Genomic DNA, 27,029 nt, shown 5'->3' on the forward strand with positions numbered 1-27,029 from the left:
GAATAATGATCAATGATAAGTTCTTTTTCAGCGGACAACTACTAACGATAATGATAAAACTTTACACTGTATATGTGAATTATAACGTTGAATTATTGCAGTTTAAAATAGTGATGTACATGGTTCACGTTGTACATTATGTCTTACAGTCATACCAAAAAGTTAATTGTGACAGAATCTGGTGAATATCTTCAACCCATCACAGCTCAGAGTGAGAGGCATGTTAGTGGCCTTTTTCTTCGTTCGTCGTGATGTTTCATGTGTGCTTGTATATGTTTTTTCCAAACTTTTTTTTGCTTATCTTTTGTTTCCAGACCACGCGTTCAATGTTGGTCAGCGGTTTAATCCCCATTTCACTGGACATCCAGAGATTATTGGGATTGGGCCAACGTGTAGGTGCTGAATAAGCAGAGTTGCCCCACAAGGACAATTAGAAATACACATTTTCATTCTTGAAAAGGAACAAGCATGGCGGAGAAAATCAACTACCACAAAAGCTGCTAATCAATATCAATACACATGGGTCATGGTTGGACCAGGTAAGGCCCATTCCCGAGCCCTGTTCCATTACAACATAAAAAAGATTACAATCACTACATTGTGGCGTAACTTCGAGCAGTACAATCGTTCGTAGTCCGATTATATCACGCTGCCGACCCAGCACGCTCCACCAGAAGAAAGCAATGGCATTCAAATCAAACATAATACATCGTTGCCAATGTATTTTCTTTGTTTTGTTCATTTCTTATGTGTGTAGTCTAGTTCAACTAGAAACGAGTGCAACACCAAATCCTGCTGACCTCATCTATTTTAGTTTTTACTTGACGTATTTATCAGTATATCACTGGGAACAGTCTGTGAAAAGTAAACTGGACAGCATTTTAGACAGGCAAATAAAAGGATCAGTGGCAGGGCAAAGAACAAACAGGACATTAGAAAATTGAGGTCATATACTACTACAAACAATGTGAAAGGTGTAATGTTGGGCACAAGGATTAAAATATGGTAAACCAAATATTGAGTTGGACACAACTAATTGAAACTTAACTGACTGCTTATGATAACACATGCTAATCATCTCCTGACAGTAGGTGGCAGGAGAACCTTTTATCAGCAGTGCAGAGGACAGCAGAGACGTGATCATTGCGTTTTGCATGACATTCTTTCATATGATTTGGAGCAAACATGGGCAAGACCCTGCAGTCAATGTTGTTGGACATTGCTAGTTTTGGATGCGTGTGCAACTCCAACTGGAAGCCCCTCGTACAGTCGCCTCCACATGGCGTGCAGTGATCAAATATGCATCGTTACATTGAAAAGCATGTGTTTTTTAATTAAAAATAATAATAATAACCAATCAAATATTTAAGACGTATAACTTAAAGTATACTCATCTTTTGACTGTGGACAGAACATTTTATGGAAAGTTTCAGTTCAGTAACTTAAAGGATTAAGAAGAAAGCAAGTACAGCTTTCCAATAGTAAAGGATTCTGGTTCATATGATGCAAACAGACTCAAACAAATATATAATGTATGCAGTTTATTGTACAGTACAATGCTTTTGAAAGTGAAGATGAACTTTTATTTTGAGATTGAGCTTCATGCTACAGGAGTGTGACACAGTGGGCAGCAGCTATATTTGCCGATCTCGTGCCCGAGGGCACAGTGTTTACACACACTGCACATCCACAGCTGGAACTCCTGGATCGGGAGACCCGTCACAATGCAAGTAGGAGATTTCCCTTCTGCCCTACAAAGGAAGAATGAATGGAATCAGTAGGGCGATACAGAATCTCAGTGAAAGGGTTAAAGGAAGGCAGAGAGCTCTTAGTCATAATTACATTTGAATGCTGAACAAATAATTCATCGTCTTTCATTTATCGTTAAGCAAACTTCACCATGGAGCATAATAGACAAAAACGAATGCATGAAAAAATGGCACCATTACGACTTCTGAATAATACAGTGGTGCCATTTTGTAGCCGTGCAGTTTAGGCCAGCCTCCCTTCAGCGTTTGGTAGGCGCTCACCCCTCTGGCGAGCCATCCAGCTCCATCGCGCGGCTGTCCTTCGGCGCGTGCTTGGTGAAGATCTCCAGGGCCAGGTCCTCATAAAGCTGCCGCTGCTCGAGGTCCAGACTATCCAGGGACTCCAGCTTGATGAAGGCCTGCGAGCACGTACCGAAGGCCATGTTGGCCGCGGCGCAGACAGCCAGCAGCGAGTAGATCTGCACCGCCGGGATGATGTCCTCGTACTCACGCAGGTGAAGGGCTTTAAGAATGGAGGGACGAAGTAAAAGTCTAAAAAGAGGGAACGCCCACATGAACTAAATAATAGCTCACAAACTCTTCTCCTCTTTGAACCAGTGAGATGACGACATCACCCGGGGAGGAGTCCTGTGCGATCTGGTACCTGTACGCATGGCGTTCTCCATGTAACCGTCGTACAGCTGCCTCTGGGCGAGCAGAAAGAAGTGATACGCCTCGGCTCCCCGCCACGCATTGTCCACAATGCGGTTGTCTTCAGAGGTCGCATCTTCCTCCAGCAGCCCGGCGAGCGCAGACATCGCCTGATCACAGTATATTGTGGTATTTCAAAGCTTTTTTCTCTCCAAAGTAATATAAAGTATATAAAGGTATCGAGGATTAGTAGTGATTTATTACCTCTGTCTTCTTCCCTTTGCTCTGCTGTGACATCTTCACCTGCTCGTGGTAACTTTCAACGAGTCGTGCTGCCAGCACATAGAGCTTCTTCACCCGCAGTGGTCGGGTCCTTTTTCCCGCCTCCTCGTCAGCTATCTGGAATAGGAGCCATTTGAGTCCATGCCCACAAACAGGCTGAGCCAGCAGTCAGTTAGCAAAATGTCCGAACGGAACATGTATGTTACAAGATGATCGCTCTCATCTCATCTTCCACCGCTCATCCGGATGCCACGCTTGCCCTGGCCTGGGAACGCCCTGGGAACGCCCTAGGACCCGGTCAGGCTGGTAGAAGTGGCCCAGGAAAGGGAAGTTTGGGTTCCGCTGCTGGAACGCTTGCCCCCCGGATAAGGAGTTGAGGATGAGACACGGGAAAGATGATCTTGTAACATACATGCTCCTTTCTGATATGTTGCTAATTCCACTAATGGCGTGATTGATCTTTATTCAAATCTCAGGGGGCTGATGAGAAGAAGAACATTAGATCTCTTCATCTGAACGTGGAAGCATAGCCCTACCTTGAACATGAGCTTGGCAGCATCGAGGAAGTGGTGGGCTTTCCGATACAGCTCCACCGCCTCTAAGGTTTTATTCTTCTCAAGGAGATGCGACGCATATTTGGAAAGAAGAGACTTGATCTCTTTCATGTTGTGCGTCCGGGCGAGTTCCACTGCTTTGTTCCACTGTTAGAAAACCACAACGTTCCTTCAACGTTCACCAACAACGGGAACAACGTTCCTTTTTAAATGACATTTTGTGGCTTCCAACAAATAGAAATCATCATAGTCATATAATTACAGCACAAGTGAAACATCCTTTGAACTGAAGCCAGCTGTCGTTAAATGTTTTCGCACTAATTAAAACAACATAATTATGAACGTAAGGAAAGTTCTTTCATTTGCCAAAACCATCGGGAGCCAAATGTTAAAATTGACATTGGAAGAGCTGCAGTTGGAGAGCAGCATTTACACTGGAAGGCTAAATATCACCGAGCAAGAGGATGAAGGTGGGAGGACAGCAGGTGCCCCAGTGACTGCTGCACAGCCGCCAAAGTGCGCGTGGCCGCTGAAGGGCCGCCGCCTCGTTTGTTTACTCCGGCGCCGCGGCTTCTCTGTCCGTCTCTCACCTGGTTCAGATGGACGCAGGTGTCGACGGCAGCTTTGGGCTGGCTGCACTTCAGGTAGGCCGTCACGGCTTGTTCACACATGCCCACGGTGGCAAACATTTGTCCAATGTCCTGAAACACGGAGATGAAGAAAACGGAGTATTTGGTTATCGAGGATTCAGAACCGCTGCCGTCTGAAGCGTCTGTGTGAAGACATTAACAAAGACATGGGAACACTGGTCTCACCAGTAAAAGCTGATGATTCTCTGGAAGCACAGCGGTGAGCTTTTCGAGGCCGTGGTAGTCCTCTAACATGTAGTAGCACTCCGCCAGCCTCTCCTGGTTACGCCCCTGAACGTAGTACTGCACCGCATTGAACCTTTGACACACACAAGACGTACATTTCAAACCTAAAGCGGGGAAAGGTTTTCTCTGATGTTTAAAGTTCAGGTTTATATGTTAAATCCACTCAGCGTTATTGGTCGCTCTCATAAATTCTAGTGTCAAAACGCATTCTAAAGTACATGAAACTAAAAATCACCTGGCAGCTGCAGTAAGGACTTGGCCTTGGTACACAGGGCAGCAGCTTTATGGACCTTTTAGATGTCTAAAACACATCTACAGCAGCACATTACTTTGCTCCTCTGCTGTTTTCTCCACAATAAATACACATCGCCGGACCTTCTCACATCGAGAAGGTCTGGGAGGTCAACCCAACCCAGACTTCTAACATGTGGGTACGTTGTTTCTTTACCTAACACACTAGATGACTGGACAAAGAAAGGGTAACGTTCATTTCATTACCACTTCTGTCTGTCAGCAAAGTAGTCTCCGATTCCATTGTAAGCCTGTTCCAGCAGAGTGTCATCGCAGTCCCCAGAGCCCGTTTTGAGCAGCTGGAGCACCCTGAACCAGTCTCCCAGCTTGATCCTGAGGCTGATGGCAAGGTCCCTTCAAGAAATAAATCCACTGTCATCGGGCGTAAAGAACTGTTGGCATGGTGTAACGAAACAAAAGCAAAGAGGGACTGAATCGGAGGAGGTCCGCATCAACAATGTACCTGCGGTCCATATCCAGGTACATCCGCTCAGCTTCCTCAAACCCGCTGAAGTAAGCTGCCACCTCGGCCTGCTTCATGGGCTCGCTCTGCAGGTTGCCCAGCCGCTTGACAAACTCGATGCCCTGGTAGTCTTTGCAGCGGACGAAGGCCTGTTCAGCCGTCTTCAGATCCAGTTTCTGGAGGGCCGCCTCAGCCAGAAGGCGCCTGGCATATTGGTATCGCAGATGGGGAGACAGAGCTAATTATGCATTAGCTTGATGAGCATCCATACATCCCGCTGCGCGCTCCAAAAGGATTTATTCCACTATTTGGCTGTATGAAGTAAAGCCGTACTATCTGTAATCAATGACTCCATGTTTTTGATGTTGCCAAATTCTGAGGGACGCTGTGAGAAGTGACGCGCTGTCCAGAGGAGACACGAGCTGGAGCGATCACACTGTTGCTTCAAAAGATCTAAATCTGAGATACTCAGCAGCAACCCTCCCAGAAAGAGTGTAAGCGCTTTACAGCAGCTATCAACTGTGCCGACCTCAAACGTCTCAAACTGAATGTTTAGGAATCCATCCTTTAGACAACTGTTTTTCTGCTTTATATCACCCACAATCTTTTTAATCCTGTGCAACAAACTACTAAACCAGCTTTTACAAAATCAATTGTTTGTGTGTCAGAATGATGAGAATAAAACTGTTTTATATATATATATATTATAATTATCTGTCAAAAGAAAAGAAAAAGAAAAAGAAAAGTGTTGCTTTTACCAGAGTCTTGGGTGAGGATTGTCTTCGATGAACTGCGTGGCATCTTCAATCCCCACTTTTTCAATCAACGCACGACTGTCTCTCAGGGAGCGGATCTCAAAGTTGATGAGGTTGTCTTTGTTGGGCCTCTCTGGATCCTGTGGAGCAAGATTCCACCGCTGAGCGTTTTGTTAAATTAAAAAATACAAACTATGCTGCTCATCATGTTCAAGGTTTGTACAAGTACTTGTAAGGGGAAGCCTCTCACTACGATGGGACAAGTTCTGTCCTTTTCCAATCACCTGCGATCACATGAGTCAACAGTTACATCACGATAAGTCAGTATAAAGTCTAAACAATCCATCCGCTGTTTCACCCACAAAATGACCATTTGTTTACCAGCCACTCACACTGTGTAATCTTGAATGCATGAAGAAAGCTTTCTCACTCATGCTTCCACGTCTTCACTCAAACTGTCTCATTTAAAACCCTTCCACAGTCACATGCATGTACAAGAGTTCTACTAAACCGGAAGGATTTAAATAGATTTAGTGAGAATGCACGTGTTTGGGAGGCAGTGAGCGTACGAGTGGATGAATGAGACTCCTTCCAGACTTCCCACATTCATTGTTCATCATGGAGGAATGACAAAAGGTTTTCTTCTAGAATTGTAGGTGACAATATAAAAAGTATTTTGATATGAGCGTAGACGGTTATGTTTCAGATTTAAAACTGGACTGTTTGTGTTGGCACAAACAGTCCAGTTAGGGCAAACTAAAGGGCCCTATTTCCTTTTCATCTAAAGTTGTACCTTCATTATTTCATCCAGCAGAACAGATTTTATTTCCAGATCTTCAAAGCTGCAAATGTAGCCAGATGTTTGGATAGGCTCCTGTTAAGGGAAAACACCTGAAATAAGTGCCAGTTCTTGAATCCAGTAACAAGAAGGAGGATGCAGGTGACCATCACACACTGACATAACACTGAGCACTCACCTCTGGGTCGAGGTTCCTAAACACATACATCCTGGTCTTCTCCATCATGGCGAAGAGGTCCGGATTGTCATGCGCCCACTTCATGTCCCACACATCCTTACGCTCAAACTTGGATGGATCTCCTGCAGACGCCTGGTTTCCGGAGCTGTAGTCTGCGCTGGCACGGACCTCCATGTCCAACAACGTCAGCATGCCTGCAATGTCGATTATGGCCAGGCGGCTAAATACAGAAGAATTATGAAATGTTTATTAAAGCTTCACCAGCTGTTTGGGCTGGTAGCACGTAACAAGCTCCATCTGCTCAGCAGCAGTCCACACTCGCCTGGAGTTGCAGTTGAAGGACAGGTGGAAGGCTCTGTTGTTCAAAGTGTGTTTCTGGATGAGAACAACATTTGGGAGGCTGTATCTATGGATGGTGCCAGACTCCCGGCCCTATAGGCACACATGCACCCAAACTCTCAATGTTGTATTCTGATACTATGATATAGAACTGTGGATTTAAAAAGGAGATCTACATACCACTACCAGGGTTTTGTCTGTTGCTGTAATACAACAAATGGGATCTCGAGTTGCCTGAAACAGAAACATACATTATGAGAGGATGGGTTTACGCAATTTATATGTAGCAACAAATTCTCATTAAAATAATTTGTTTGTAAGCTGACAACAGTGACACTGACAGCAGCAGCAGTTTAATTACTAATAATAATGATTAGTAATAGTCATTTTACACGTTAATGAGTAATCTAAGTAAACCTTTTACTACTATTTTTTTATTTAAAAAGTAAAGCTCGTGACAGTTTAAGTAGGCAGAAACTAAGAGAAAAGGTTTTTTTTCTATTTCATACAGTGGTTGGAGAGATTAATTATAAAGAATAATTGAATGTACTAGTTCCATAGTTCAAAAAAGGCCTGTGGGTGTAGTTTGTGATTGTCTGCTCCCACCTGGATGTTACTAAACCACACCTGAAAGGTAAAACTGTCTCTTACCGTGAAGGCCTTTGCATAATCTGGTGTGCTGTCGCTGACCGCCGATGGATTGCTGTCAATGTGATAGACCCTGGAGAAGCAGGAAGGGAGAGCCAATGAGAAAGAGCCAGAGACACAGACACACAGGTGCCCTTTCCACTGAGGTGACCTGTGGTCTAGGTGCTATGACAGCCCTGGCAGAGCGGCGGGCCGCGCCCGGCCTGTCTGGAACCTCAGTGGCATTTTGATTCGGATGAATGGATCCTTTTCATGGCGCTGTCAGTAAATACAAACCCCCTCCACTGAAACCGTGAGCCAGTAAACCTGAGGTTTCATCCGCTGACTCACAGAATAGAGCTTTGTGGTTATTCTTGCCTACCTGTAACTTTCCATGATCAGCTTCATGTGTACTGCTAAGTTCTGATGTGGCCGTTCCATTTGGATTAGCCACAGCTCTAATGTGCTGTCCACGTTAGGGCAATGCCTGAACACACAAAAACGCACCTCTCTCTTCCCTCCTTCTTAGTTCTGGTCACTTGGTTGATCTCCAGAGCCGTTAATTTCTTTGCCACTCTGTACTGCCACAAGTAGAAGGCCTCTTTGGATGCGGCGATCACGTGTGTCTTGGTCATGGTGACAAACAGTGGATCTGACCGGATGGACAAGTGAGAAAAGAGTTCATTTGGGAGTGAATCTGTCTTTTCTCTAACTTTGAACAGAGAAACGCTCTGCATGTTTATGAGTACAATTAGATGAAGCAAAGTGTTTCCAAAAAGATACACACCAACTGGTCTAGCATAAAAGGCAAGAGGAGACTCCTCCAAAAGCAATGCGTAGGAACTGTCTCTCTTATTATTTACCAAGATGACCTGAAACCCACTTTGCCCTACTAAGCCTCTCAGATGTGCAGCATTTGAACTGTCTTAGCCAGAGGCCTGAGCTCGGAAAAACATTCAGACACGTCCTGCAGAGACAAAATGCTGAACATTTGTGAGGTATAAAGACACTGTCTGTTGACTATAGGGTGCTGTGGGCATATGCAAGATGTACCTGTGGGCAGCAGGTGGCAGAAGGCCATATACAAGGGGGTGCAATGTCGATCTCACATTGGCTTGGAGAAATACTGCGCGTATGGTATATTAAGACTGAGCCCACTGTTACACACAGCTCCGCTCTGAGTGCTCCCTGAATGCTGGCCTACATGCATTGTTTGTGTAGGAAAAGTTATATTTTTATGTAGTATGAACTCACCAATCTCAATGTATTTGGAGTCCAGGGGAGTCCCAATGGAGTTGCACAGAATCAGGACATACTAAAAAATTAAAAGCAGTGTAAAGTTATTCTGCAGGTCATGTGATTAGAGCACATTGTTTATCAAAGCAAATACTGGTAATTTTGAGTGTGCACTCCTAAATTGTACATTACCCTTGCATGACTGCCAGACTCTGACTCAGCATCCTCGTGTGTGGCAATGAAGAAAAAAACGGAGGCAAGACATTGTGTGTAAAAAAACAGAATACATGTGGATAACTTGCTCTGAGTCACACAGCACGCATCACGTCAACCTGCAATGCTTATAGTCACCAGTCACGTGACTATAAGCACTCACTGCTGCCATGTTAGTACATACAAGACGGACATGCCTGTACCTGAGGCTGAGTGTCATCTGCTTTGCTGGCTAAGATGCAGAAGTCCCCTGAGGTGGTGATGGACATCAAGCTTTTGACATATTTGACAAACTTCTCGTTGTTTTTGGTGTCCCAGAATACCACGCAGTACTCCTGTCGCTCCGGTTTTGTGTATGCGTACACTACTGTGCTGCAGCAGTAGCCCCACTAAGAGGAGACACACAGGAGCAGCTTACGTGTGGGGGTGTGAACTCTGGGAATGTATATGATCAAACAAAATACAGATTTCTTCATATAGCCCTTTGGTCAAAATATAGTTACCTGGGAGTGAAGTACAATTATGTTCCCCCAAATAGCCACGTTTACTTTAGGTTCATTAATTAATATGTATTAATATGTTACCTTGTAGTCTGGTCTTATGTTGGCAAAGTAGATGTAGGAGTCCACGGCGAGGCCGATACGCAGCCCTCCTCCCTCCCAGCCGACTCCTGTCATCTGCTTTCCAGGCACTTTAAGAGTTCTCAGATGCTGCGGAAACAAGACAAATGCAAAATCTCAAATGAGTCCTGTCTCATGCCATACAGTATCTACAGTACATTACATTACATTACAGGTCATTTAGCTGATGCTTTTATCCAAAGCGACTAACATTGCATTTATAACCCATCGCTTTTTACATTTTTGCCGGGGGAGCAATTAGGGTTAGGGTTCTTGCCCAGAGATCAGTATCTACAGTACAGAGCCACTGGGGACACGGGCATGCAAGGGTTGATTTCTAATCAATATCAAAGACTCAAAAATTGGCTTTCGATTACTTTTTTCAACTGCCACAACCATGTAGATCATCACAACAGAGAGATCTGCAATGTACCAGGCTCTGTAGCGATTACGCACTAGCAGAAATATAATAGAATATTAATGGGTATGATTCACTTAAGAATCCTTCGCTTTAGACAGGAAAACACCATGTTGCCCCGGCATGCTTCTACAGCAGCCCAGGACGGACAAACCAAATGATGGCTCTAGCTGGGGCCATTCGCATTTTCGCTTCATGCACAATAGACATCCTACACGCTTGACGCATAGGAGGAGATTCAGTTAGCTGCAAATGAAACAAATCACAATCTACATTGTATTCATTAACAAGTCAGTCGATTCCATGTACATTCTTCTTCCTGGTCCTATATTTGATACCAAAACACCACATGGCGCTGTATGCCTCACCTTTTTGCACAAAACAACGTCTAGGGTAACATAATCTTCACCCTCACCTCTCCAAACGGTGTGTAGAACTGCACCACATTGACCTCTTTCTCCAGATTTGAGGACCTGAGGGAACCTGCTACCGCCAGAGCACTGCCACAATGATTCCACTGGATACTGACCACATTCATAAGAGTGTCGATACACACCGGGTCTGAAGAAAAGCGCAGCAGCACAGCTCAGCAGCATCATTGGAAAACATTTCATGCAAGTGGAAGCTGGAGAATACACAGTAGTCTTTGAAGTTTCTTACTTTCATCATTCTCGTAGCGCATGACTTGGCATCGGCCATTGTCAAAACAGATGGCAAGACAAGGACAGTCTGGTTCGACGTAACCCCCAGTTCCTGCATACCAGTGGATACCTGCGATACTGATAGCGCCATTCACATTGGTGAGACAGCTGATGGTCATTTTCATCTGAAACACAACATCAAATTATCTGTTTTTCTCATATCACCAGGACACATTTTTTTCTCAAGTGTGACACTCTGTCGTACTTTACAAAAATTCACATTAACCGGATAGTAAAATACAGCACCATTTCAAACCTACATGGGGCGAATGATTTGGCAACAATATGCCCTCTAATAGATTCTTCCTAAATGTGCTAGTTCCACATGGGTACATGCTAAAAGGACATTTCTCTTTTAGTTAACATTATGCACTCACTATGAAGTTTCCTTGATTGTCATAGATGTGTACTTCTCCGTTAGCCATGCCGAAGAGGAGAATCTTGCTTTCTGGCGACCACGCCACATGTGCCAGCTGATTTCCCTTTAGCTCCTTCCCCCAAATCCGGTTCCCTACACACACACACACACACACACACACACACACACACACACACACACACACACACACACACACACACACACACACACACACACACACACACACACACACACACACACACACACACACACACACACACACACACACACAAAGGTTAGGTCAGTATGTGAATAAAGCAATCCTTTATGCTAAATATGGTTAATGAATCCCACAAACACTGTAAATCTGTTATCTACCATCTACAGATCCAACAATGACCGCTCCATCTTCATACACAATGCAGATCTTCTGACCGCCAGCGTTCCAACTCATGCTCCTCACCACAGACTTGTTCCTATTGTTGATCATCTCCTCGTACCATGCACCTTCACAAAGGGGAGAAGACAGACAACTGTAAAAGCCAAATTCATCAACAGACAAATGGCATTTTGGATGTGAAGGTATTAAACACCTTTGTAGAGCATCCACACGATGATGAGTCCATTCTGGTCGCTGGTTGTCAGCTTTTCATATTGCTCGTTCCACGTGACCACTTGTACTGCGCCTGCAAGTGTAGTAGTAATGGTGAGTAAATATGGGCGCTGCTGTTACTGAGTACAAGGATTTAGTAACAGCTGCATTTGACTTACCACTGTGTCCCTCTAGAGTCTGGTTCATTGAAAGGTTACTGGGTGCAGCAAGACCTTTAAGTTTGGCATCATCTGTTGATAAAGCAGAAAAACAGATTGAATTCAGAAAATCACGTCCAGTGAGGAAACTGTTAGAGCAGTAGTTTGTAGGTAAAACCTGGACAGAGTGTTCATTGTTTCCTCCACTTAACTGTTGGTGGTCTCTGTCTGTTTAGCAACATAATAACATAATCGCAGTGGATACGTCTAACAGACGAAGTGGTACGATTTGTACTTACAGTGAATGGACATTGAGGCACCAGAACAGAGCCAAAGAGATTCTGAAAGTTTCAGACTGTTTCTGTCGCTGTAAGAGCCGTTCTAAATCATATGGGTATGACATAAGGGCATCGACTAAAACAAATACATTTTCACTGTATTCAGCATTTTTTATTAGGGAGAAAATAAATATACATCTATATAATTACATACATGTTGTCTTTAGCTGACCAATTTTATTCTATATGTAAATAATTATCTGGCCGGTCATACTACTGTTTCTCACCTCGTCAAAGAAGACGAGGTAGAGGAGATGGAAGAGATGGGAGCAGAACTTACCTGTCTGAGTTTCAAGCTTTAGCACCTTGAGGAGACCATCGTCTCCCCCGCAGGCAATGAAGCCTTGGTCTTTGTTCCACGAGACACATTTCAGATGGATATTGTTGGGAATAGCAATCTGTGAAACAGCAGACAGTGACGTTGTTAGCAAACACTGGAATATGTGTTAACGTGTTGATAGCTAGCGGACTCACCTTCTTGCTGAGATAGATGAACATGGCGCTGTCGCTAACGTAACGCTCCTCTACCAATCCGACATGAGCTGCAACTGTAAGTAACACTGAACTAACGTCACTTCACCCACAAGGAATCTGAGCAGACGTGGATCGCAAACCGGAGAGCCGAAGTGAGCTAACTTTTACAAACGAGCCCGGGTAACGTTAGCGTACCGCGTTAGCTTCGCTAGTGATCGGTTAACTAACGTTAAACGTTATCACACCTAACTGTTGGTGCCAAAGGCGGCATGTTGTGAATGTAGAGAGCTTGACATAGTTGGTACACGTGTTAGGGAAAATGCTCCAGTTCGACGTTTCGTTGCTTATGTTGAATGACTGGTTATGGTTTAGGTCTCAGCCGTTGTAGCTTTCCCCCGTCTCCCGTGGTAACCGTAAACCGGAAGTGGGATTAAGGTCTTTGTGGTCGTTGTAGTTTTCATGTTCCCTTTCTAGTGACGTGAAGGGCCGTCCTGTCCCTGCGGCTGCATTACTCGTGAGCCGCTAATTTCTTTATTATTTGGGATTTTCTGACTAATCCTACTTTGAGTAGCTGTGCAGTGATGCGAAGTCCTCTAACGTACTGTAGATCTCAGCATAGGCCTACATACAGCAATTCTACATCATTTAATGCATATTTAAACCAGCAATTCAACCAGAAAAAATATATATATTTAAAACGTCTGTCAATTGAAAGTATCATTCCTCTCAATCTTCATTTATGAAATGATAAAAGCCACATCATGATTTTGTTTATTTTAAAAGGGCTTTATGCAACAAAACAAGACAGATTGGACCATTTTGAGAATATTTATTTTCCATTTGCAACTATACACCCAATAGAAAATAACCAGACAAATACAAACATAAGATAAACAATAATATCAGTCTACACAAAGATCGGTGCACCACAAATACTCTTTTCAATCGGTTTCACATGTGTTATAAGAAAGCAGAACAGTACTGTATTGTATAGTGTAAATGCTGTCCGGTAAAATGTTGTTGTTTTAACTGAATTCAAGAACTTGGTGGATCTTGACTTAAATTAAAATCTTGAAAATATGCATTTCATTGCTGTGACTCCTGCCAGATCCTTTGGTACAACACTTGCCAAGTGTGCAAAGTATTGATGCCATCCAATAAATACATTGTTTTCCTTCTCCCACTTAAACCACTGTAGGCCTACCTGTCTGCTGCTAACAAAACTGCATGTATGAAAGAATGGGATTACAGTAATTCACTGTGATGTAACAAAGCTATATGCCAATTAGAGTACAATGCTCTGGTTGTAGAAGAGATTAGTTGTTGTGTTATGCTTATGGATGGAGGCATTGTGTTCGACAATCACAACAAGGAACTGTTTCCTACGAAAAACATCAACATCGCTGAAAGTTTGCTTTTAACATGTTTATCGTGAAGTGGGGACTCTATTCCATAAATTCCCTAATTATATTCCGTATTTTGTGTTCATACTCAATGGCTCACACTGCTAAGTAGAAATGGATCATCCCATACAAATATACAGGTGCGGTATGTCAACAACGACATCAGTTTTATCCGACTACCCGAAAAGAAATAATATACGGTGTTGCGGATGAAAATGCTTGTTTATCATATAAAATATTCACAAAATCAGTATACTGCATGAGAGATCAATAGCACGCCGAATCTTAGACATTCTTACTGAAGGGTTCAGTCAAAAGATGCAAGTCATGAACATGTCTTCATTGCTGTCCTTAATTGTGCTGTTGCTCCTCAATCAGGCTCACTTTGTCTGAAAGGTCATCAAGTGAACATGGGCTGTCAAGGAATCCAAATGTATTAAAATAGAAATGCTCATCATCAGACTGTCCATCATCACATTGGAGCATGATTCAAAATTGTGGATTCAGATTAAACAAATTTGTATTAAAGGTACTAATGAAACAAGATCATTGTAGCGAGAGCTCGGTATCTAGCATTTTTAGAGGAACAAACCAAATATTTCTCTTTAATGAAAACAAATTGAAACCACCGACCCTTCTTTCTCGTAGTCAAAAGGATATTTTTTCTGCCCAGCTCCTGAATGGCATACTGCACCTTTTTCTGGAACACAATCTGGGCTTCACACATGCAGGCGTCTTGAGTTATTTCACTTCTCAATTCCTCTGAAAGGATGAAAAAACAACAAGAAGGAGAAGATGTGATGGTGTTTCACCACGTTTGGCACAGCCTCTTTTTAATCATCCATTAGGCTCAACAGCTCATCTTCAATTCCTCCATGCCGGTTTCAATATGGGAACATTTTGGAGCTGACGAAATCAGACAGGATCGAGTTGTTATTAAAAGTGGATACCTAAGCAAAATGGATATTGATTGAACACTGTAGTAGATTTTGGTCAAAACATGATTTTTACTTTCATCAGTGAGATTAGGAAATATAGTAGTGAATCACAACCCGAGAGTATTCAGTTACTGAGTTTAGTCATTACAGAGGACGCATGTTAATAACCATTTGAACAATATACTCACCTATAAATACAAAATCAATTACTGAAAAATCACAATACTCAACAAGCAAATCAATTACAACGAATAACTGTGCAGCACTGCAACTTCCAGTGCAGTCTCTCTTTCCTGAAGCCAGCCTCACAGCACACAGTCCTACAAACTGTGCTGTTAACGGCTGGACCAGTGGAGGTTTTGCTCGTCGTTGGACAGTGGCTTTGGTTGCTGTCAACAGCGGACTTATCCAAAGCTAAAGAAGGCAAAAGGGTAGACATGAAAGGTATGATAACTATTCAGGTCATTATGCACTGTAATTAAATGATATCCAAAGTCCCCTATCAATTCCATAAGCAGTGCATCCACATGGGAGAACACGTAAGAGAGAGATTTTGCACGAGTATATATAACAGTACAGAAGTTACGTAAATGACCTGTTTTTCTACTTACAATATATCCTGTTGTTTGCTTATGTTTGCTGCGCAGCCTAAACCTTACTGTATTTTATTTTGAGCCAGAATATCAACAGACCATAATCCATCCAGATGATCTTTTCAGCTGCTTAATGTAGGCTTCGGAACTTTCCATGCTGCCAGTGAGGCCAAAGTCAATTTTGCTACTACTTTGCTTTGGGAAATTAGTCAAGTATATACTCTTTACAAGTACAAAGCCTGGGTGAAATATAGCATGATAGTAACATGATATAAACATCATAACAGATCACAATTGGAAACATGTTACTCTCACCTTAAATCTTTCTACGAAGTTTAGAATGGCTCTCGTCAAGACCATCACCGGGTCATGAAGCCTCTTTGAGTTTTATAGGGAAAGAGTATTCAAAGAGCCCCAGGTCCGCTGTCAAAACTTGGTTGCTCGTAGTTTCTTTGAGGACACCAAACCATTGTCAGTCTGGCACATTTCCTTAGTTGGGCTAAGCTCAACACTATTTCTACCACGCAGCTCACAAAGCAATAATGTGAGAGGGTTGAAACTGAGGCTGGAACTGATTAGACACGGGGGGAAACATTATGCATGTTGGGGAAAAACTCTAAGTCCTTACGTGAACATGTCTTCTGGTCTGCATTCAACACATATCCCACTTGACACTTGCAGTTGAATGAGTGACCGTTGTTGATACAGATCTGCTGGCAGTCATGTCCCTGAGCACATGTAATTGAACCTGGAAAGAAATATGCACACATCTATCTTGATATTTATTAGTGTAAAGCGCAATACAATTACTATTCAAACATTCTCAAGGTGCCGTGCCAATGTCTTGTTTAAAGGAAGACGTTTCTTACGTGAGCAGGTCTTCTGATCTACGTTCAACACGTATCCTACTCCACACCTGCAGATATAAGAGTTCCCATTTGTGACGCAAATGTGCTGACAGTCATGTCCCTGGGCACAAGCATCGGAACCTGAAAAGAAAACCCGACATTTCAGTTCCAGTCCCTATGACATAACAACAACCCCTCAGCTTTTTGCAGAGCCTTCGGTCACAGCTCTCTTGAGAAGAAGCCGATGCCTTAGCCATGTGACCAACACATTTCAGCATTCCCAGTCTCTATTTCTCTTTCTTATTCCCGCCAACCTAAATAATATAAAATAATATTGGCAAAAACAGATATCTTGTGTGTCTAAAAGGGAAACTGCCTCATCACGTCCTATTTGTGGGATATTTGTGTTGCTGGATCACGTCACAGATATGAATCAGCCTTGCTGACAGTCCCGTCCCTGGTCACATGTATCCAAACAAAAGGGACTAAAAAGTCATTCCCACTGCAGTAGGACAATATTCTCTCAATATTTCAAAACCCTAATAGTCCAAAGAATGTCCAATTGGACCTAAAACACACCAAATGTAAATAAATGTCCAAGTTCTTACGTGAGCATGTTTTTTGGTCGGCATTTAACCTATATCCCTCTTGACACTTGCAGATGTAAGAGTCATCGTTGTCCTCACAAATGTGCTGGCAATCATGTCCACGGGCACATAGATCAGAGCCTGAAAAAAGACAGATTTCCACATTGCTCAATATAACTGATCATAACATAAGTCAAGGAGAGAAGTTCTGGACAGTTGGAGCCTCAGACTTTTTCTATGCAATTGACTTCACTCCTCTTTCTGTATCAATCAGTCTCCAGAGTCTCTGAAGTACTGAGGCAGCGAAGAAAGTCTCCTCATTAGCCTCAGATTTCCAGTCGCTTCAGAGAATCATGGGATACATGTGCCTAAAAAAACACATGAAGTCTACCTGAAAAGTCTATGTTCTCATGTGAGCATGTTTTCTGGTCTGCATTCAACACATATCCCTCACGACATTTGCAGATGTATAAATCATCGGTGTTGACACAAATATGCTGGCAGTCATGTCCCTGGGTACAGGAATCCAAACCTGAAATGAAAAAACTGCCACACGTGACACAAAGCCCTTATTGTAGAACATAGTGTGGAACGTTTGCTTGGCAATGATTATTTTTACAATTCATATGTACGTCCACATTACAAATAACCGATAGAAACGCAAAACACAAATCTATGGAAAATATTTGCGTTCTTACGTTGGCACGTTTTCTGGTCTGCATTGCACACATATCCCTCACATCATTTGCATGTATAAATCAATGACATACTTGCTGACACAAGTATGTCATTTCATCATTTCTACACAGCTTCACACTCTGAACAGTCTAAAAATGCCATAATACACTTTTTGGGAGACCTGAAATGCTACACCAAGAGTGGGACATGAAATCTAACAGTGAGGGTTCTTACGTGAGCATGTTTTCTGGTCTGAATTCAACACATATCCCTTGCGACATTTGCAGATGTAAGAGTCATCAGTGTTGACACAGATATGTTGGCAGTCGTGTGCTCGGACACATGTATCTGAAACTGAAAAGACATTCCCAGTCAGTTCCGCTTCATGCATGTGCACATCAGCCTTTAAACGGGAGCTAACTACTCATCTTTGAGGCCTTGCTCAAGAACAAACCAGCAGCAGCCAGGATGTGGACTGGCACCTCTCCAGCTATCGGTCACTCATTAATTAGTCCACATTGGAGACAGAACCAACAACCCTCCAGTTCTCAAGCCAAGTCCTAGTGGACTGAAATTAACTTAAAACTGAGTATAAGACAACCTAGTCTGGCTTTTGAGGGGGGTTTAGTAGAAACATAAGATGCACCATATTTTTCTTGCAAGTGAATTAGAATAGACTTTAGGCTTTTTCAGGAGTGGGGAGGCTTAAGAGACAAACGATGAAACAGTGGTTCACAACTTGTGGGTCGCGACCGCATGCGTGGTTCATATGCAGTTGGGGCATCTGACCTACTGACACGTAATATTCAGTCAAGCTAGTAATTTAGCTCAAAGTTCAAACAAATATCTACTGGTTGTCTCTAAGTGGCCATCGTTTACTTCTATGTGTGCCTCTCATCAGCACAGGTCTCACTTTTTCCTATTCACTTAATTTGTGCTGAGTTGTGTGTGTCCATCTGTTTGGGGCAACCAAAAGTAACTAATTTAAAAGTTAGAAATCTGTTGTTGTTGTTGTAAGGCTTTTAGCATATTTAATCACAAATTTATTAATATAAAACCATGTTTAACCATTTTAGTCATTTAAGGAGTTGAAAACCACACAATGGGGGTTTGTCACACTGACACTACTAATAATAATGATAAAACAAAGATAACGATACTTACGGGAGCATGTTTTCTTGTCCGGATTCAAGACATAGCCCTTGCGACACTTGCAGTCGTACGAGTAGTCATTGTTGACACAAATGTGTTGACAATTGTGTCCCTGATCACATGGATCCAAACCTGAAAAGAAACACTATTGTCTGATTGGCTTGTGCCCATTGAAATAAATCATTTTGTGTTGTATTTATGTTAGTAAGTACACAGGAAGAACTGTTCAATTATGTAATTCTAAAAAGCCACGTGCAGATTAGTTAGCTTAATTTCTTGGTTTCATTAGATGTTATAGTACATTCATTTTGTTGTTGTAAAAATTAAAGGAAGAGAAGTAGTCACATGGCCTTTTCCAATGTTACATTGACTTTTCAATGCAAGACGCCTGAATAACCACCCAGCTTCATTTTCCAAAGGAATATCCCAAGCAAACACAATACCTACCGAGGCAGCCCTCTGTTATTACTGTTGCACGTTGTTGATAGTGACGTGGAAAACATTTCTAGAAATCTAGAAGTCATTCCTAGAGCTATTATTATTAATATTGTTATGAAGCCTTTCAGCCACATTTTTCAGTCCAACCGACCAGCTAAGCAAGGGCTTAGCAGAGAGCAGCGCGTGCCACGTGAAAACTACAGGCAGCATCGTGTTAGCTTTCAACAGTTAGAGTTATCATAGGATGTTTCCTCTTCGTTGAGGATGTACATGTCTTATTGGACATGTTTAAAGATGTATGCATCAACTACCATCAACAGCTTGTCAACACCTCTTTGTTGGACAAGTGGCGGCAAATCACTCTGGTTTCTTTGCCCTTGTTCTTGTGACTAAAGAAAGACCAGCGACTTCAGAATGCAGATTGCGTCTATGGTGCTGCCCGTATGATTACAGGGTTGGAATTTAAAAGGACGGACCGGACATACCGTTGTTTCCTTTATCGTCATTGTCATGATTTATTCCTTCCCCGTCAACTGCGCCAATAAATGGAATATCCGCACTCCCGTTCTCATCATCCTTACCGCACAAGGTCTCCCTAAATTTGGAAGTGAGCTTCTCAATGACACCATAGGTCTCCACATAAAAGACGTGGTCGTCGTGCGGGAGGCTGGCCATGAGGCGGAGGGACGTCATGTCGGCCCTGCCCACACCCACCGCGTAGATCTCAATCCCAGAGGCCCTGGCCGCAGCTGATACGTCCTCCACCTTGTCCTGGGGCCTCCCATCCGTCACTATGATGGCTACTTTGGCAATGTTTTCGGAGCTAGGTCGGGCCCCCCCCTCCTCCGTGAAAGCTTTCTCCATGGCCGTCTTGATGGCCGTGCCTGTCATGGTGCCCGAGGCGAGAGGCTCGACGCGGGCCAGAGCCTGCTTCAGGGCGGACTTGGCGTAATAGGTCTTCAGCAGAAACTCGATGTGCACGGTGCTGGCGTAATTGACGAGGCCAACCTGCGTGGCGCCCGGGCCGATCTCCAGGCTGTCCACCATGTCCTGCAGGAACTCTTTGGCCTTTTCAAACTCACCAGGGCGCACACTGCGAGAGCTGTCTATGACGAAGACCAGGTCAATGGGACGGTTTCTGCAGTTGGATCTTATTGCTGTAAAAAAAAAAGATTTTAATCAGATTTAAAGTGTGTACATTCCGATGCATTTTGATCGACGATACATAGTTAGAGAGTTATACATTCCTGCACACACGTGATGAACCTTCACTCACTAGACACTTTATGAAACAAATGTAACCAAATGCTCAAGGATGTGGGGATACGGGACAGGGTCACAAGGGGGAGCCACAGTAATTCTGGAGGTAGCGGGTGGGACTCTTGTTCTCTCTTCTGTGGTCTAATCAGATTGATGCAGGGCAGCTGGGAGGAGTGCACTCATCGCTGGCAGCTGCTGCAAGTCTTCAGGGAGCAGTTAAAGAGGGACATCTTTCAGAGGTTCGGCGCCGAGGGATTGCCGAGTACAGCCTTCCAGACACGCGTTTTCCTGGGTCCGGAGACTTCAGTGGCTTCCATTCCTACGTCACGAGGGAGACACGGGACGCCGCCGCCGACGACGGCGGTGCATTGCCGGAAGGCCTGAGTATTTGAGTTGTCGTTTGGAAAGAGAGACAATAAATACGCATTTTGTGTTTATACTTTACCTGGTTCCGGTGTTTGCTTTTGGATCCCTCTCACGAGCCGTGACAGAATCCCTCGGCCATACAACATGGATCCAGCAAACCCGGCATCCGTGCAGGAGGCTCTCAGCGCCCAGGGAGCGATGGTGGGGAGGCACGAGCAGATGCTGGTGCTGATGATGGAGTCCTTGGAGAGGCTGAATCGACGGATGGACCGGCCTGGGACGTCGGGGGCTGCGGCATCGGGAGGTCCGGATCCTCCAGGGAGAGAGGAGGACCAGGGTCCGACCAACGCCGCCAACGACCGGGAGCCGCGGGTTCCACTGCCAGAACCGTATGCAGGGGAAGCCGGGGGGTGCGGCCGCTTCTTACTGAACTGCGAGCTCGTGTTCGACCTGCAGCCCCGCAGTTATACCACCGACAGAGCCAAGATAGCCTTTTGTATGAATTTGTTTCGGGGAAGGGCGGCCCAGTGGGCGACCGCGTTGTGGGGGGGTCAGTCCTCGGCGTTGAGCTCTTTCGCGGGTTTTTCTGAGGAACTGCGACGTGTGTTCGACCACCCGGTGCGGGGGCAGGATGCTTTGAATAGGCTGCTGTCGCTGCGGCAGGGGTCTGAATCAGTGGCGGACTTTGCTATCTCGTTCCGGATCCTTGCCGCCGAGAGCGGTGCCAACGAACACACGCTAAGGACCATTTTTGCGCGGAACCTGTCGGAGACCCTGAAAGACGAGCTGCTCTCTCGCGACGCCACCACCACTTTGGAGCAGCTTATTTCGTTGGCAATTACGATGGATAATCGCATTCAGGAACGTGAACGCGAGCGGGGGAGGCGGCCGTCGCGTCCGCAGTTCACGGGGGGGGAGGTTTCGAGCCCGGTTGGGTCGGGGGGGGAGTTTTCGGGAGGCGCGGGCGAGCCGATGCAGTTGGGGCGGGCTCGGTTGACTCCGTCCGAACGCGAACGGCGGTTTAGTCGTCGACTGTGTTTGTATTGCGGACGCGCGGGACATTATGCTAGGAACTGTCCGGAGTCCCCAAACGGGGCTCCTCACCAGGCGGAGAGGACCTCCTGGTGAGTAACGCAGCGTCCTCTACTATCCCATCCCGTATTTCCATTCCGGCCATTCTACTGTTTCATTCCCATAATCACTCGACCACCGCCCTCGTGGACTCCGGTTCTGATGCTAATTTTATGGACGAGGGACTAGCCGCACGGTTGCGAGTACCGTTAGAGACGCTCGAGAGCGCCAGGGCAGTTAACGCGCTAGATGGTCGACTGATCAGCCGGGTCACGCATCGCACAGGCCCCCTCACGCTCCGTATATCGGGAAACCATTCAGAAACCATTCAGTTGCTAATTATTCCGTCTCCGGCGAGTCCGATCGTGCTGGGTCTCCCGTGGTTAAAACTTCATAACCCCATGGTGGATTGGACAACTATGGCCATCGCGGGCTGGAGCGTGGGGTGTCATGCCCGGTGTCTGCGGGCTGCGGGGGGAACACCAGCGACGTCAGTGGTACCATCACTTCCTCCAGACTTATCCACGGTTCCATCAGTCTACCATGACCTTGCGCAGGTGTTTAGTAAGGACAAGGCTTGTACTCTGCCACCGCACCGACCTTTCGATTGTGCGATAGACTTGCTCCCGGGGGCTCCGCTGCCCACTAGCCGTCTTTTCAACATCTCCCGCCCGGAACGGTTAGCAATGGAAAAATACGTTCGGGAGTGCCTGGACGCGGGTTTCATCCGTCCTTCGTCCGCCCCGTTAGGCGCGGGGTTCTTTTTCGTTGAGAAAAAGGACCACTCACTGCGTCCGTGCATTGACTATCGGGGCTTGAATCAAATCACGATAAAGAATAAGACTCCATTGCCGTTAATCGACCCGTCATTCGAACCTCTCTCTCAGGCGCAGTTTTTTACCAAGCTGGATCTCCGAAACGCCTATCATTTGGTTCGTATCCGCGAAGGTGATGAATGGAAGACGGCCTTTAACACGCCCATGGTGCAATTCGAGTATCGGGTCATGCCGTTTGGGTTGACAAATGCCCCGGCCGTCTTCCAGTCATTAATGAATAATCTGTTTCGGGATATCACCAGTAGCTTCGCTTTCATTTATCTGGACGATATCCTGATTTTCTCCCGGTCCCTCACCGAGCACCAGCAACAGGTGCGACTGGTGCTGCGGCGACTTTTGGAAAACAGGCTATACGTTAAACCCGAGAAGTGCGAATTTCACGTGGCGTCGGTTCGTTTCCTCGGGTTCGTGATTGCGCGGGGGCAGGTGGAACCGGATCCTGATAAGATTCGAGCGGTAGCAGACTGGCCGATCCCGGGCACGCGGAAGGACTTACAGCGGTTCCTGGGGTTCGCAAATTTTTATCGCCGGTTTGTGAGGGACTTCAGTAGAGTGGCCGCACCTCTCACCGCGCTAACATCCACCAAGGCATCCTTCTGCTGGACGCCAGAAGCACAGGGGGCGTTTAGTAAATTGAGGTCTCTCTTCACCAGCGCCCCTGTTCTTAGGCACCCTGATTCCGCTCGGCAGTTTGTGGTGGAAGTGGATGCGTCGGAAGCAGGGGTCGGGGCCGTTCTGTCTCAGCGAGATCCGTCAACGCAGAAGTTACATCCATGTGCTTTCTTCTCCAAACGGTTGAGTCCGGCGGAGAAGAATTATGACGTCGGGAATCGGGAGCTGCTGGCAGTGGTCCTCGCGCTACAGGAATGGCGGCATTGGTTGGAGGGTAGCCTGCAGCCCTTCTGGATTTGGACGGATCACAAGAATCTGGCGTACATCCAGGCAGCTCGGAGGCTGAATTCCCGACAAGCACGGTGGGCCTTGTTCCTCAGCCGTTTCCAGTTTACGTTGTCCTATCGCCCGGGAAGCAAGAACGGCAAGCCGGACGCCCTTTCCAGGATCTTCCCGCCGCCGGCATCACCGGATTCCACGCCCATACTTCCGTCCGAGTGTATTGTAGGTGCGGCAACTTGGGAGATCGAGTCGGTGGTGCAGGAGGCGCAGCGGGGGGAGTCGGTGCCAGAGGGGGGACCAGCGGACCGCCTGTTCGTGCCACGGACGGTCAGATCGCAGGTACTTCAGTGGGGCCATTCATCGAAGCTGACGTGTCATCCGGGGGCGAGACGGACGGCTCTCTTCATTCGTCAGCGGTTTTGGTGGCCGGGACTGGATCGAGACACGAGGGCGTTTGTGGCGGCGTGCCCCGAATGTGCCAGAGGTAAGGCCTCGCACCAGGCCTCGGCGGGCCTGCTGCAACCATTGCCTGTCCCGGGCAGGCCGTGGTCCCACATCGGGGTGGACTTTGTTACGGGCTTGCCTCCATCCGACGGGAACACAACCATTCTGACCATAGTGGACCGTTTTTCCAAAGCGGTTCATTATGTTCCCCTCACCAAACTGCCTTCTGCGTTGGAGACCGCCGAGCTGTTGGTCTTGCATGTGTTCCGGATTCACGGGATCCCTATGGACATTGTATCCGACAGAGGACCGCAGTTCGCGTCTAAGGTATGGGGTGCGTTTTGCAGGGCTGTGGGGGCAAGGGCCAGTTTATCTTCAGGGTATCATCCACAGTCCAACGGACAGACTGAGCGGGCAAATCAAGACCTGGGGTCGGCGTTGCGGTGCATCGCGGCGCCGCATCCGGTGTCATGGAGCAAGTTCCTGCCGTGGGTGGAGTATGCCCACAATTCCCTGTCACGTTCTGCTACGGGGATGTCGCCATTTATGGTCTGTTTCGGTTTTCAGCCCCCGTTGTTTCAGATCCAGGAGGCAGCAGTGGCAGTCCCGTCCGTCGATGACCATCTCCGGCGGATTCAGGAGGTGTGGGACTCGGCGCGGGCAGCTATCACCCGGTCGGGGGAGATCAACAAGAAGATGGCTGACCGACATCGCGTCCCCGCACCGGCGTACAGGGTAGGACAGCAGGTGTGGTTGTCCGCGAAGGACCTCCCCCTGGCAACGGAGGGCCGCAAGATGAACCCAAGGTACGTCGGACCATACCCTATCGAACAGATCGTCAACCCTTCGGCGGTTCGTCTGACCCTGCCGGCGGCCCTGAAGGTACATCCGACGTTTCACGTCTCGCTGTTGAAACCGGTGGGGGAGAGCGAATTCAGCCCTCCGGCCAATGCTCCCCCGGCTCCCCTGGTCATCGAGGGGCATCCAGCACACAGGGTTTCCCGGATACTGGACGTCCGGCGTCGGGGGCGGGGGTTTCAATATCTGGTGGACTGGGAGGGGTATGGACCGGAGGAACGATCTTGGCTGCCCCGCCGGCAGATTTTTGGCTCCACATTATTCCGGGAGTTCTATCGGGACAATCCGGGTAAGCCCGGGCGGCCGCCAGGAGGCGCCCGTTGAGGGGGGGGTACTGTGGGGATACGGGACAGGGTCACAAGGGGGAGCCACAGTAATTCTGGAGGTAGCGGGTGGGACTCTTGTTCTCTCTTCTGTGGTCTAATCAGATTGATGCAGGGCAGCTGGGAGGAGTGCACTCATCGCTGGCAGCTGCTGCAAGTCTTCAGGGAGCAGTTAAAGAGGGACATCTTTCAGAGGTTCGGCGCCGAGGGATTGCCGAGTACAGCCTTCCAGACACGCGTTTTCCTGGGTCCGGAGACTTCAGTGGCTTCCATTCCTACGTCACGAGGGAGACACGGGACGCCGCCGACGACGGCGGTGCATTGCCGGAAGGCCTGAGTATTTGAGTTGTCGTTTGGAAAGAGAGACAATAAATACGCATTTTGTGTTTATACTTTACCTGGTTCCGGTGTTTGCTTTTGGATCCCTCTCACGAGCCGTGACAAAGGATTTCCTTTATAACGTCATATTTAACACACTTTTAACGTAATATCGTTTTCAGCTTGATGAATAAAAAACAAAACTATATGAGGAAAATATCTTGTGGACATCTGATGCTTCCCTGATATTTTGGCAAAAAAAAATCCACCCACGACTCATGAATGAACAAATTTGAATGATGGATGGGCCACTGGAGGCTGCTTTGTGCTGCAGCTGGGAGAACGGCTGGCTTTTCTTTGGCGGGTGGTAAAACACGGAATTAGTTCTATACCAGCTTTACAAAGGGAGGTGGGGAGAGGAAGAGGGGGAGCATGAGGAGAAGCAGTTACTTGGGTACAATGATTATTGGCCTAATAAGAGTTTTTAAACGTGAATATCACAGAGGTGGAAATGGGTTTGCAATGTGTGCTTTTTGGTCCGTTATATTCATATCTTGGTAATAAATCTACTTTACTTTCATCAAATTAATCTATTTAATTATTATCCTTATTTTTTATTACATATATATTACACATGCAATTCTTATTGAAGGCAAAGCTAATTTAATCATTTTGAATTCATTTTTAGTTATCTCTTAATTTTGTTTAATTTGCAAATAGACAACGCATGTCACTTTAGCAAGAAATAGGTGGTCTCTAACCAATAGAAGTATATTTTTGCTTACAGAACATCTGCAGCACCAACTGACCTCCACTGTCGGCCTCCGTGGCCCTCCGTCTCTCCTGCGCTGGGTTGATGCGGGCCCCTGGCCTGGACCCCTGCCGGGGGCCTCGGGCCGTGGAGCCACTCGGCTGGTCCTCTTGAAAAGTTTCAGCACTCGGTGCTTCGTCAGAGCCTTGCTCGCTGGATCTGATCTCTTCAACGCGTGGACGGACCGGCGGGATCAACAGACGGGTCGAGCGCATCTGCTGGTTCCGGGATCCGAACTGCGGGGAAGTCGCTGCCAGGATGCCACCGAGGCAGAGCAGTCCCCACGTTACAGAGGTCATGTTGCCGCCGCGCACAGGTCTGTCAGTTCGCCCGGGCTCTGGAGGTGCACCTATTTATGTGGTCTCGTCCACTTGGGCGTGCACAACACAGAGGTCCAGGGGGAGCGGGGGGGGAGGAGTGGGCGGAGGAGTGGACAAGTCACGGCAGCAACGGGAGCTTGCACTTCTCCATGATTGTATTTCTCTTGGATTCTAGGACTTGCTAAAATCTTAAATAATAATCTGTAAACAAACCTTCAGTC

At 46.2% G+C, this 27,029-nt stretch overlaps 2 protein-coding genes across 16 annotated transcripts; both read right to left on the minus strand.

Moving 5' to 3' along the window:
* Positions 1-1,526: 1,526 nt before the first annotated feature.
* On the minus strand, positions 1,527-13,142 carry wdr35 (WD repeat domain 35). Its single transcript, XM_040199290.2, has 28 exons — positions 12,671-13,142; positions 12,477-12,594; positions 11,880-11,951; positions 11,702-11,794; positions 11,487-11,615; positions 11,128-11,261; positions 10,710-10,875; positions 10,465-10,610; positions 9,596-9,721; positions 9,215-9,400; positions 8,991-9,023; positions 8,817-8,877; positions 8,070-8,214; positions 7,587-7,656; positions 7,116-7,169; positions 6,919-7,028; positions 6,597-6,816; positions 6,413-6,493; positions 5,623-5,759; positions 4,865-5,068; positions 4,609-4,755; positions 4,051-4,183; positions 3,826-3,936; positions 3,218-3,382; positions 2,664-2,798; positions 2,413-2,569; positions 2,031-2,271; positions 1,527-1,751 (listed from the first exon to the last, which is right to left on the minus strand). Exons 1-28 carry the CDS (start codon positions 12,692-12,694, stop codon positions 1,601-1,603), a joined length of 3,549 nt encoding a protein of 1,182 aa, XP_040055224.1. The 5' UTR covers positions 12,695-13,142; the 3' UTR covers positions 1,527-1,600.
* Positions 13,143-13,484: 342 nt separating this feature from the next.
* Positions 13,485-26,825, minus strand: LOC120832752 (matrilin-3). Of its 15 annotated transcripts, none has more exons than XR_013452687.1 (10): positions 26,487-26,825; positions 19,889-20,464; positions 18,882-19,001; positions 17,952-18,071; positions 17,061-17,180; positions 16,474-16,593; positions 16,233-16,352; positions 15,920-16,054; positions 14,734-15,425; positions 13,485-14,477 (listed from the first exon to the last, which is right to left on the minus strand). XR_013452687.1 is itself a non-coding variant. In XM_078089108.1 (10 exons), the coding sequence occupies exons 1-10, from the start codon at positions 26,785-26,787 to the stop codon at positions 14,425-14,427; spliced, it is 1,773 nt and encodes a 590-aa protein (XP_077945234.1). In that variant the 5' UTR covers positions 26,788-26,825; the 3' UTR covers positions 13,485-14,424. The 15 variants fall into 15 exon arrangements, 10 of the variants coding, with proteins under 10 accessions (XP_077945234.1, XP_040055227.1, XP_040055234.1 ...); XR_013452685.1 differs by having other exon boundaries at positions 19,793-20,464; XM_078089108.1 differs by lacking the exon at positions 15,920-16,054 and adding an exon at positions 17,431-17,571 and having other exon boundaries at positions 14,734-14,835.
* Between the last annotated feature and the right edge of the window lie 204 nt (positions 26,826-27,029).

This window comes from Gasterosteus aculeatus, chromosome 15, assembly GCF_964276395.1.
Source record: "Gasterosteus aculeatus chromosome 15, fGasAcu3.hap1.1, whole genome shotgun sequence".
Taxonomy (NCBI): domain Eukaryota; kingdom Metazoa; phylum Chordata; class Actinopteri; order Perciformes; family Gasterosteidae; genus Gasterosteus; species Gasterosteus aculeatus.